Source organism: Chelonoidis abingdonii, chromosome 19 (assembly GCF_003597395.2).
Source record: "Chelonoidis abingdonii isolate Lonesome George chromosome 19, CheloAbing_2.0, whole genome shotgun sequence".
In the NCBI taxonomy this organism is placed as follows: domain Eukaryota; kingdom Metazoa; phylum Chordata; order Testudines; family Testudinidae; genus Chelonoidis; species Chelonoidis abingdonii.
The window spans coordinates 3,784,298-3,796,359 of NC_133787.1; the positions used below are offsets into that span (position 1 = coordinate 3,784,298).

Consider the following 12,062-nt stretch of genomic DNA (forward strand, 5'->3'; position numbering starts at 1 on the left):
ATAAGCCCCTGATGGCATGGTTGATGTGGTTAGGTCCTATGATGGTGTCCCTTGAATAGATATGCAGACAGAGTTGGCAGCAGGGTTTGTTGCAGGGATTGGTTCCTGGGTTAGTATTTCTTGGTGTGGTGTGTAGTTGCTGGTGAGTATTTGCTTCAGGTTGGGGGGCTGTCTGTAAGCGAGGACTGGCCTGTCTCCCAAGGTCTGTGAGAGTGAGAGATCATCCTTCAGGATAGGTTGTAGATCCTCAATGATGCGCTGCAGAGGTTTTAGTTGGGGGCTGTAGGTGATGGCTAGTGGCGTTCTGTTACTTTCTTTGTTGGGCCTGTGCTGTAGTAAGTGACTCCTGGGTACCCTTCTGGCTCTGTCAATCTATTTCTTCACTTCCCCAGGTGGGTATTGTAGTTTTAAGAACACTTGATAGAGATCCTGTAGGTGTTTGTCTCTGTCTGAGGGATTGGAGCAAATGCAGTTGTATCCTAGGGCTTGACTGTAGACAATGGATCTTGAGTAGGAGAGGACGTCAATCTCCCTGGACACTCAATAACAGACTTAAAAGTGGCCATTCTTCAACAAAAAAACTTCAAAACCAGACTTAAACAAGAAACTGCAGAACTGGAATTAATTTGCAAACTTGACACCATCAAATTAGACCTGAATAAAGACTGGGACTTGCTGGGTCTCTACAAAAAAATTTTTTCCTTCTGTTGATACTCACACTTTCTTGTCAACCATTGGGAATGGGCCACCTCCACTATAATTGAATTGGCCTCATTAGCACTGACCCCCCCACTTGGTAAGGCAACTCCCATCTTTTCATGTGCTGTATATTTCTACTTGCCTACTGAATTTTTCACTCCGTGCATCTGATGAAGTGGGTTTTAGCCCATGAAGGCTTATGCCCAAATAAATGTGTTAGTCTCTAAGGCGCCACAAGGACTCCTCGTTGTTTTTGCAGACTTTAAGAAGCTTTGATGGTATGATAATTAAGAGGTCTGGGAGATTTTAAATGTAACTGTTGTTAATTAGCACAATGTAGCAAGTATGGATAAGGGGATAGGAAAAAGGCACCCTTGTCCTAGAGAGCTCTCGGATTCCTGCGCAAATAACTCAGATTTTCTCTGAGTCATCTGAAACTAATCAGTTGACATGTATTATCTCCTGGTACAGCACCCTCAGCCTGGCTTTTTATACCAAAAAGGTGTCCCAGTGGGGGAGACATACTGTAGGTGGCTGAAGAATCCTAATGTCAGCATGCCAGGAATAGCCCTACCCCCATGGGGAATGCCTTTACCCCACCCCCCATTTCCAGACCTTTCAGGCCTCTCCCTGGGTATCCCACCTAGGCAGTCAGGTGCTTTCCAGGACAGAGCTGACTACAACTCCTGTCAGCCAACAGGGCAGGCTCCAACCAGAACAAAGTCAACTGATGTAAATAAGCGTTCAAGTAAATTTGGCTGCATCTGAACCCTGTACTGCTGGTGACTGGGAGTTGTCACCTCCCTGCAGGCCAGCAGCTTGGCCAGCCAGCCAGGACACTGGAGGCTAGCCCTGGCTGCGAGGTTAGTAATGGGAAGAGGGTTTGTGCAAGGTGAGGCGCCGCATACACATGGAGGAGCAGACAGACAAACTCTCACACACATGCACACACACACTCTCTCACACACACATCTTGATGAGAACTCCAATGCCAGATTGCCAGATCTCCTCTAGTTTTCGGCCTAGATGGGAGGACAGAAAATGTAATGGGGGGAAAACCTGCTCTCTGCCTCAAATACACAGTGTACTCCAGACTGATACAAATAGAGATGGACTCCAATACTTCTTTTCACAGATATTCAGCAGGATAAAATGTGAGTCTCTTTGTAGTGCAACCTATATATGAGGCACAGCCCTGTTGAACCTGAGTTGTGTGGGCAAGTCTGGGTGGGTGGCAATCAAATCTGCCACTGTTCCTTTCAGCCACTCTCTCATATTGGAAAGATGTTCCACTACAGTAAAGTGATCCACTCTAAAGCTAGGAGGGGTGGGAGGAGAGAACCCTAGGGCTCATTGATTGTAAACCGTAGATGTGGTAGAATTTTGCCTGTCATTTTCTGTCTGTCTGCAGCAAGAAACAGGCTTCTCTTACCATTGCAAAACCCCGATACCTGGAGGAGCTGGAATGCTACCTAAGGAAAGAGCTGCAGTCTCTGGACCTGACTAAAGAGAACGCTCAGGAACTTAAGCTCCAGGTCTGATGGAAGGGAGACACTGGTGAATTCAAACATCAGTGCAGAGTGGGATGGATTTTTTTTTTTTAACTGGCCATTCATAGGTTCCTTAAAAGAAAAGCAGATGGAAAGAGAAGTCCCTTTGGTCAGTGCTGAATGAGAACTGGCTTTGCTTGGCACTTTAAAGCAATGTGCACAGAGCAGTGTAACTGTGCTCTGATGATAACACTTAGCAGCTCCTAGAACACTTCACATTTTCTTGAGCAGCCACTACCTCATTTCTCCATTGGTTTTTGGAAATGTGAATGGGCCTCAGAATGCAACTCGTGGGCCAAATGCAGTTGCTGAAGTTCCAGACTATGGCCTTCATGCAGTGCCTTGCACTACTATGATACAAATAAACAGGTCCCACACTGAACCAGGACTCCATTCTCCCAGGCCAGGGTTCCAAGCTAACAGATCACGGACCAGATCTGACCCCATGACCCATTTCTCCAGCCTCATGCGAGATTGGGCATGGGTCACTGAGTCCCCCTCCTCCTGCTGAGCCCTTTTGTAGAGCCTTGCTGACAAATGTGCACAGTCGAGAGGCTTCTTCCTTCTCTCTTCCCTGCCCCTGCTGAGGACTGGCCTCAGAGGAGTGGCTGCTTCTCCCTGCCTCCCCTTCTGCAGATCAGATCACCCCAGGTTCAGAGAAGCAGCTCTTTCCCTACTCCCCCCATTCACACAGTTTGGGGGTGTGGAGATAGAGACAAATCCCCAAAGGGGCCACAAGAGAGGAGAAAGAACGCCAGTGGGGTGAGGGGAAAGGGTTGGGTGGAGGAGAATAAAGAGAGGTAACTGGACAGAGGGAAGGAGGTTTCATAAATGAGAAATTTCTTTAAGTGAACCTCCCAACTGCCTCAGTAAAGGGGTCCAGTCTGCAGTCAGTGAGACTGGGAAGTCCTTCCTGGTGAATGGTACTCCAGCCCAGGGACACCAACTGAAAGGGACTAATTTCCACTCCCTCCCAAACGAGTTTGACCCTCTTGTGCAGAGCACTGACCATGCAGGTAGGGAGAGACAATCCCTGCCCAGCTGCCCTTAGTGTCTAAATAGACAACACTTACAATGGGGCAAAGCAGTGTCTCTTTTCACTTATCTTTAGTACGGAGGCACACCCCATGGTGATTAGAGAGTTCAGCATGCAGTGGGGATGTGAGGAATAGAATGAATAGAAGAAAATAGAAGTGGTTCATTACAGAGATGTCTACAGGAATATAGTCCCTTTACAGTTACCTGTTACTGCTGTAGCTCTTCTGCTTGGCAGTAAATGTCTGTATTAAACAAGGGAAAAGTTATAAAAAAGACCAGATTACTTAGTTTCATTTCCAGGCCTAGCTCTATAGTGGCTTGGAATTTTACATGGAATTTGGTGTCACTAGATAGCTCCTGTTCCAGGCTTTCAATGAATATCAAGCACTGGCACCAAATGTAAGGGATTTTGGAGATATTGGGAATAAACATCATGTTATAATTATCTTGAACTCTTAAGGGCAAACCCTGATCAGACACAACTGGCTCACATTCTGCAAATAACTTAGCTACCACACAGAACAAAACTTGCTTACCCCAAAACCTGAGGTCCTGTCAGCTCTGCTCAGACACTAAAGATCCATGGTATTTTTCATATGATTGGGGATTTGCCCTGGGATACTTGGCCAAACTATCCCATTGCCCCACTGTCAACATTTCCCATTCTTGTGTCATTTTCCACCCCAAAGGTTGTTGCATTTCAATGGCAAAGCTGGAAATATATTTTTTTGACTTACTTTGGGATCCAGTTCTCAATATGCAGATAATGTAATAGTGTTTATTTTATTAAGACTTTACAGTATTTTTTAAAAGGATGTTGACAACTACATCGTAATGTATGCAGTCATTAAGACAGCAACAGTGATTGCCTCAACAACTAGCCCAAAGTTCTAGATAAGGAAAATGAACAGAGTCCTTGATAGTGCTCCCTCTCTCTCCCTGTCTTCCGTTAGCCTTATAGAGAGATCTTTGAGTTCTTCATAGAAGACTTCAAAACCTACAAGCCCCTGCTGTCTGCCATAAAGAATGAGTATGAAGTTACATTGGGTAAGATCTTGGATTCTGTTCTGCTGGGAGTAACAGTCATTCTAGACAGGTAGCTTTACGCAGTAGATTAGCAGTATCAGATAGTTACAGGATGAGCAGTAGAGGCAGGCCTCAATGGCAAAATAATAATACATGGGCTCTTGTTAACTACCTCTTGTACTTAGTGGGAACCGGAGAGTCTGACTGTCTAATGATCTGTTGGTTCTGCCTCACTGATAGAGAATTTCTACCCATCCAGCTCCAGAATGGACACAAGCCAGGCAGCAGCAGTGCCTCAACTCTGCCCCGGAAGGACCACTCTCATGGTGGAGTGGGCCGATGTTTTTAATGATGTGAATCCAATTGCATTGGAAACTATGGTTGGGATAACACTTATAGCAGGGCAGGCAAAGACTGAACTGACTGCTTCCAGGTAGCTCCTAGTGTACATCAAACTTGTCCAGTGCTCAGAGGTCACAGCAATGTATGCTTTATAAACACTGCAGATGGATAGAAACAGACTAACCAGCCACTCATCTCACACAGGCCAGCGACCAGCTGTCAGATGGTAGAAGTTCCATCTCCATTGAAGCAGTGTCCTGGAGGTGAAATATTCTATGTCCCATTACCATACCCCTGGACCAGCTAGTCCCAAAACCTTTCTTTGTGCAACAGTATCCTGGATGGTGGCAGCAGGCTCTGAACTGGGGAAAGAAATCCGTTTTAACTATGAATTTAAACCATTAAGACAATTTCCCCTTGAGCAGTTTGACCACCTCAATCTAGTGGTGATTTGGCTCCATGAGTTCCCTCTATGGTCTGGGTTCCATACCCCACTCAGGCCAAACTGTGTTGCTTCTTAAACATCTAAATTTAGATGTTTATTTTACCCTTCCATGTAAGTTAGGGTGCAATGTTCCTCCTAGAGTCTAGGGGCACCCAACAACATGTGTTTATAATACAACTGTTTTTGGAAACCAAGTGAATACGTTGGCTTGCCTGGAGAATCTAGCTGCCATGGTAACAAATGGCTTTGGAAGCTTTAAGAATAAAAAGAAAACTGGAGCAGGGATATGTTGTTTTTTAAGTTTAGGGTGGGGATCCTGCCATCTCTCTCCATTGTGAGGAGCTACCCACTTTTCCCTATTAAAGTTTTCCCCCTATCTATGAGCCGCACAGAGCCACCATCCTTTCAATGAGAGAGGGCTGGAGGGGACTATAATCAAGTGAGTTCTCCACCTCACTCTGTGCAGCACACACGATGAGTTATGACTCATTCCATTCCTAGGATTTGTCTTTATTCTGCATTTATGCAATACTGCATCTATACATACAAACCTTAGCGTGAGCCCGTCTGAGCTGGGTTTCTCCCTGCAGAACTTCCTGTCCCTCCTCCACATTCTCTCTTGCTGCAGAAGGACTTGCAGTCTTATGCTCCTGAATCAGAGCCAATGAGTCAGCACCAGTCTGCAGTCAGAGTGAGTCAATAGAATAGCTCTGTACCTGAAGTCTGACTCTTGATCACAGGAATTTGGTTGCAGCAAGTCAGAATTACTCTTCAATTGCTTGATGGTTTGTATGGACTGAACAAAAAGAGACACCCTCTCTATCCCAAGGGATGAGCATGCTATCTCTGTAGCACTTCATCTCCTATTGAAACTGAAACCAAGCCTCTACTAGGGCAGCATACTTTGTGTGTGCCACGTTTTACATCATAGCCAGTTGGGCCTTATCTTGCTAGTGCGAGTGACTCGGCAGCTATCTCATTCCCTATTAGCTCTTGTGAATCACCAGAGCACACTAGGCTTGTGCTAGTTGGTGCGCTGTCTCCTAGAAAACAGCTTTCTGAAGTAAAATCTCCTTGTGAACATGAAGACATGAAGCACAAGACAGAAAATAAAGCTGTGGGAGCGAAGCTTTGCAGACCCCCCCAGGTATTTGTACTAATTCTTAGAAACATTTAGCGTTGCTGGAAACTCCATAAAGACAAGAGCTCAGTTAGAAGGTCTGTCTTCACTGCAGAGTAAACGTGTGTTATCTGCACTTCAGTTACTATTTGAAGTTAGCCTCGCTCAGCTGAAAGTGGCCACGCTGTAAAACAGCACTCGAGCTGTTCTGTACTGACACTGGTGTGTAGCACTGGGCTTTCTGGGGCCACGTACCGTGCTTTAAGCCAGTGGTCTTCAACCTTTTTACACCCAAGATCACTTATGAATTTGAGGGCAACCCAGGATCTACCCCACCCCTTCCACGAGGCCCTGCCCCTTCCCCAAAGCCCCACCCCACTCATTCCATCCTCCCCCCATCACTTGCTCTCCCCCACCCTCACTTACTTTCACCGGGCTGGAGTAGGGAGTTGGGGTTTGGGAGGGGGTGCGGGGTCTGGGCTGGAGCTGAGGGATTCACAGTGCGGGAGGGGGCTCTGGGCTGGGGCAGAGTGTTGGGGTGCAGGAGGGAGCACAGGATGCTGGCTGTGTGTGTGGGGTCAGGGCACAGGTTTGGAGTGCAGGAGGGGTACAGGGTGCTGGCTCCGGGAAGGGGCTCAGTGCTGGGATTTGGGCTGCAGCCTCCTGCTGGGCAGCACTTACCACTAAGGCAGGGTCCCTCGCTACCCTGGCCCCACGCCGCTCCTGGAAGGGGCCAACACGCCCTTCTGGCCCCTGGGGGGGAGGGCGGGTGGCACATGGCTTCACACGCTGCCCCTCTCTGCAAGAACCACCCCTGCAGCTCCCATTGGCCGCAGTTTCCCATTCCCAGCCACTGAGAGCTGCAGGGGCAGTGCTTGCAGGCTGGAGCAGTGCATGGAGGGAGACCCCTGCCCAGGGGGCCACGCTAGCTGCTTCCGGCATCAGTGTGGGGGCATGGCAGGCAGGGAGCCTGTCTTAGCAGCAGCCCTGCTGTGCCACTGGAGATCATGATTGACTGGGAGATCCTCTAGGATCTCTAGGATCCTCTAGGATCGACCAGTTGATTGTGATCGACCGGTTGGTGACCACTGGTTTAAGCTGAGCCGCTCTGTGGATCCTTTCACAGTGAATCGTCAGTTCTTTCTGGACACATGGGGAGAGTTGGAGGAAGGCATTGGAAGATTTAGGTGCACTTGAGTGGCTTTAGCCTGCAGCCAGACAGCAGAGTGATCATCTTAGCAGCTGACCAGTTGCGCTCGCTTGAGTTTTAGCTTATACCCCTGGTGGGCTAGCTCACTCCATTTAAAACCATCACCACCCTACACTGAAGGGGTTTTGTGTGTGGACAAGACACAAGTGAAGGGCAACACTCAAGTTATAAACTGAGTTAATTTTGCAGTGAAGGCAAGCTCACAATCTTTTGAAAGGACAACACTTTCCCAAGAGAGACTACTTGTCTCTGGAAAGTGACTGGTTGTGCTGAAGTGTCTAGATTTCACAGGGAATTATGAAGGTTAGAAACAGCAGGTGCAATCTCCTAGTAAGCTCCCTGGTTACAGAGATTTTTTCAAAGCCAAAATGTAGCTGCGTGACTTTCACTACCTATGTTGGAAAATGTGAGTAAAATAGCACGTGTCACCATAATGTCACGACTTAGGATGTTGTGAGGGATGTTGTGTTGTATCTCTAGTGTGCCGGTAACAGGAGTAAATGTAATCCTTTGGGTTACTACAGAAACTGGACCTTTCACTTTTCCTTGCCAATAGTCTGTTATTTGAGCTCACCTGATGAGAACTGGCAATGGCTAGACTCAGCATATCCTAGGACCCTCCCTACACAGGGCTTTTCACCACAGTCTGCCTCACTTTCACTAGCACAGCTCCACAAGTGGCAGCAATGGTGAGAACAGCAGTGTAGAGTTGCTGTGGGTGATTTTAACAGCACTTTCTCTAGACCTGCCCTGAGCAGGTAGTGAAAGTTCTGGTGCTGGTTTACTCTGGTGCTCCCCACAGTGCTACTATGAGGGGAGCTGCCCCAGTGCACGTGCAACAGTGGGAAAACTTGACAAAAAAAAAAAAAAGACACCTCAGGGTATTCACAGCCCTGGAGTGAAATCGCCTGTGCATCATTTTTAGCAATAGTGGGATGAGAAATAGTGCCTCCTATTCTAGGATTGCATGCACTTTAAGTTGTAAAATGCAGAACATCCTACAGATAAATACAATGACAGGACATTGGTGGAAGAGAGCAAGTCGGACTATCTGGACCTCGCCAGCAATTCTTTCCTTCCATTCACTCCTCTCTCCAGAATGGATGTCTACTGGCTCAACACAGCAGTTACTATGGCAGAGCCCTTGCTGTGCTAGCTGAACTCAGTACACACGGCATTTTTGAGCAACTCCTTTAATCCTGGCAGCATTTGGTCTCATAAAAATAGGAAAGACAGGCAATCAAAACCCACGGCATCTTACTGTGTATTTGTAGATGGAGTATCAGCAATAGAATACGTGCTGTCACTAAGTCTACCCCATAGGTGAGTTTAAGAAAAAATGTATTTCAGTGGAAGGTCCGAATTAGAGCAGAGCCCTGGGGTTCTGTCAGAGGAGTCAGAGAGCAGGGTGGGAAAGGCGTGTGAGTCGTCATGGGCAATCTCCTGGAGGAGCCAAAGGGAAAAGAGCCTGGTAAGAGGGAGCAGCATCCTCAAAAGGGAAGAGAAATCATGGTTGGGAGTGACCGGGTGTTCCTGACAGTCACTCCTAGGGGAGCAGCACACATGTGTCTGTGGATCTAGAGGCTGATATCTCCACCAGGAGTAGCATGGAGGATTCAAGATATCCCTTTGTGGTAGTGAGTGGGTAATGAGCTACCAGCTGACTCTACCACAGCAATCTGCCATTCCTGAAATCCTGCCATTCCACTCTGGGAGATCTGCTAAAGCAAAACTTGGGGGCTACTGGCCACCTCTGAAGAAAATCATGGGAGCTCAGAAAAAGCCAGAGATCCTTTTTGCATTTAGTGTTTGGAACCAATATAAATAGCAGTGAATTAAGATCAGCAGCCCACATGGAGCTGATAGCTATAGGAAGAGAGATCAGTGGAATACAGTCCCAAAAGCTAGAATTCCAAAGAAAACCAGCCTTCAGCTGCTCACCATAGCAAGTGGAGGAAGAACTTACTGGTTTTGTCCCAGATTCCAGTCGTGAACAGTAGGTCTTAGATAGGGCTATGGAATTTGACTCGTCTGCCCATTTAATCCTTAATTACGAGAGCCCACCCTTTCCTCCTCTAGCTCACCTGAGGGAGAAGATCCGCTCCCTGGAGCCCTTGAAGGCAATGCTGGTGTCTGTGTCAGATGAGTGCACCCGGCAGATCGTGGCACTCCAGGAAGAGGAGAAGGCTGAAATAACGATGCTGAAGAAAGAGAAACTGTATTTGTTAAAGCTTATCGACAAAATGAAGGAGGAGGAGGGCTCCCTGCAGACTCAGGTAAAGTGGGATAATGATCAACCAGATGTTTCCCACCCCAGCCTTATGCATCTAGTCCCAGACAGCCCGATCCTGCTCCCACTGAATCAATGGGAGCAGCCACAGGCTTCGTAAGGAGATGATGATTTGGCATGCTCAGCCTGATTCAGTGCTAATGCAGAGGTCTCCATCACAATGTTCCCTGCAGATGGCACGTTCCACTGTGCTGTGCTGTCAAAACTCTTCTGAGTTGTGGGTGTAGGTTTGTCTTCCCTGATGCTTAATTTGTAATGAAAGAGGTGTCAGGGCTCAATCAATTTTTTTACTTTCATAACTGACGTAGCAAGCCCAGGGGTGCCAGGGCTATGAACTGCCAAGCCTAGAGGTGCAGTATTTTCCCCAGCCATCATGTCAATGCTTTTCACTGTGTCTGTGGACACAATACATGGGATGGGCACATTACTGACACGTGACAAAGCCACAAATGAATTATTTAGATCCTCCCTCACGAGTGTTGAGAAAAATATTTATAGCAACCACATAACAAAACCTATTAATCTAAAAGAGATCTAAAAACGGTCTTGATGATAAACACCAATGTCTCATGGCCCTGCAGAGCTGGACATGACTACTGAGTCCAGCTCTAATTCTCCCTCTTCCACTGGGATGAAGATCAGACCACAAGACATCAGATATAAAGCCGTGACATTTTTATGCATAGAAAGGATGTCCCTGGCCTGGATTTTGGGCAGATAGATTTTCTGTGGGAAATCCCCATTTAGGGGAGAAGGAGGAAATATTTAAAATGGCTGAAGTTGCTAAGAGCCGTGGAATACTAGATGAGTCCCAGGGGAGGCGAGTTAGTGGGCAGAGAGCCAGTCAGCAGTGGATGGGAAATGCATTTGAGCTCATGGCTCCAAAGTGTGTCACGTGACTCCCATTTCCATGTCTGTGTGTGGGTATACCTGTATCTACCTGTCCATATTGTATCTATCATTAATTTTATTGTAGGTGATGCTGGTAGTGACACTTACAGCGAAATATCAGAGGGTAGCTGTGTTAGTCTGGATCTGTAAATGCAGGAAAGAGTCCTGTGGCACCTTATAGACTAACAGACATATTGGAGCATGAGCTTTCTTGGGTGAATACCCACTTCATCGGATGCATGCATGTGTGTTAGTCTATAAGGTGCCACAGGACTCTTTGCTGCACTTACAGCAAAGGCTGCCTAACATTTCCCATTTATAAGCTTTCAGTTGCTTATAACTTTGTCAAACAAACTGCTCAGGCTAGAATATGAGGTGTCTGTCTGTCACAGGGGTGCACCTCCTTCTGGCCACATCTGGGGATTTCCTCTGCAAGGTCAGTGCCACTTTCTGCAGTTGTACTCCAGCACTCTTACTCCCTCAGGATTCATCTGCTCCCACTTTGTGGCTTGGTCCTTTGACCGAGGCCCTGTAGTCCTCCCCTCCCACTATATCAACATCTCTCAGGACTCACTGTCCTAGGCAGTCTTCTCTTTCACCTGCCCCTGAATGGTGCCACTTCTCCAGTGGCTGGTAGGGGAATCCAGCCATGCCCGCTACATGGGATTCCAGCCCAGGGACCTTGTGGTAATCTAGCCGTCCAGTCCCAGACCTGGACTTTAGTGTCCACCAGTCTGGTCCTGTCCCAAACCTGGACTTTTGCGTCCAAAGTTTGGGGGCTTACCTGAAACTCCCCCAAGCTCACTACCAGCTTGGATATTCTCGCTGCCACCAGATCAGGAATTAATCTATGGGGCCTGATCCCCCCTTTCCTCCCTCTGGTGTCCCCAACCCTCCCTTGGTGGGACACCCAGATTCCCAATCCCTTGGATGCTAAAAGCAGGGAAAATAACCCCTTCCCCCTCCTTATCAGGCTTGCCTCGCGGCTAACCTGTGTGACCCAAGAAACCAGCTTTTCTGCTTCCCTCAGGACAATGGAGATGCAAAATACCCACAGCTGGGCTCTGCCACCCCCCTTGCTCCAGGAATGAGGGAAAAATTGTAACCACCAGAGAACAGAGAGAATTCTTCGTCTCTTTCCCCGTAGTCTGCTCTTTCCCTGGACCCAAATAGGAAAATAGCCCACAGCCTGGCTTTTCCCTTTGCCTCCCTAGGAAAAGAACTTTCACAAGGTTTAACAAGAAAACTTTATAGAAAAAAAGAAAGAAAATATAAAACAATCATCTTGCATTAAGAAACTCAATACAGGCTCTTGCTTATAAGAAAATATAAAGAAACAGTCTGATTTAAAAGATAGCCCAATTAAACCAGCACAACAAATTAACATACAGGTAAATACACCCCAAAGACCATCATAGCTGAATTACTTTGCGGTTCCTGGGTACTTACAG

General features: G+C 47.3%; 1 protein-coding gene across 7 annotated transcripts in view; it reads left to right on the forward strand.

Moving 5' to 3' along the window:
- The window catches only part of TSNAXIP1 (translin associated factor X interacting protein 1), a 52,026-nt gene that overhangs the window by 18,277 nt on the left and 21,687 nt on the right, over nt 1-12,062 (forward strand). For 5 of the 7 annotated variants that reach the window (XM_032788503.2, XM_032788505.2, XM_032788504.2 and 2 more), the window contains exons 4-6: nt 2,111-2,234; nt 4,241-4,334; nt 9,510-9,706. In XM_032788503.2, the coding sequence (XP_032644394.1) occupies nt 2,111-2,234; nt 4,241-4,334; nt 9,510-9,706 (415 nt within the window). Of the gene's footprint in view, nt 1-2,110; nt 2,235-4,240; nt 4,335-4,859; nt 4,919-9,509; nt 9,707-12,062 lie in introns of those variants that run through there. The other 2 variants (XM_032788509.1, XM_032788508.2) reach the window with 2 other exon arrangements.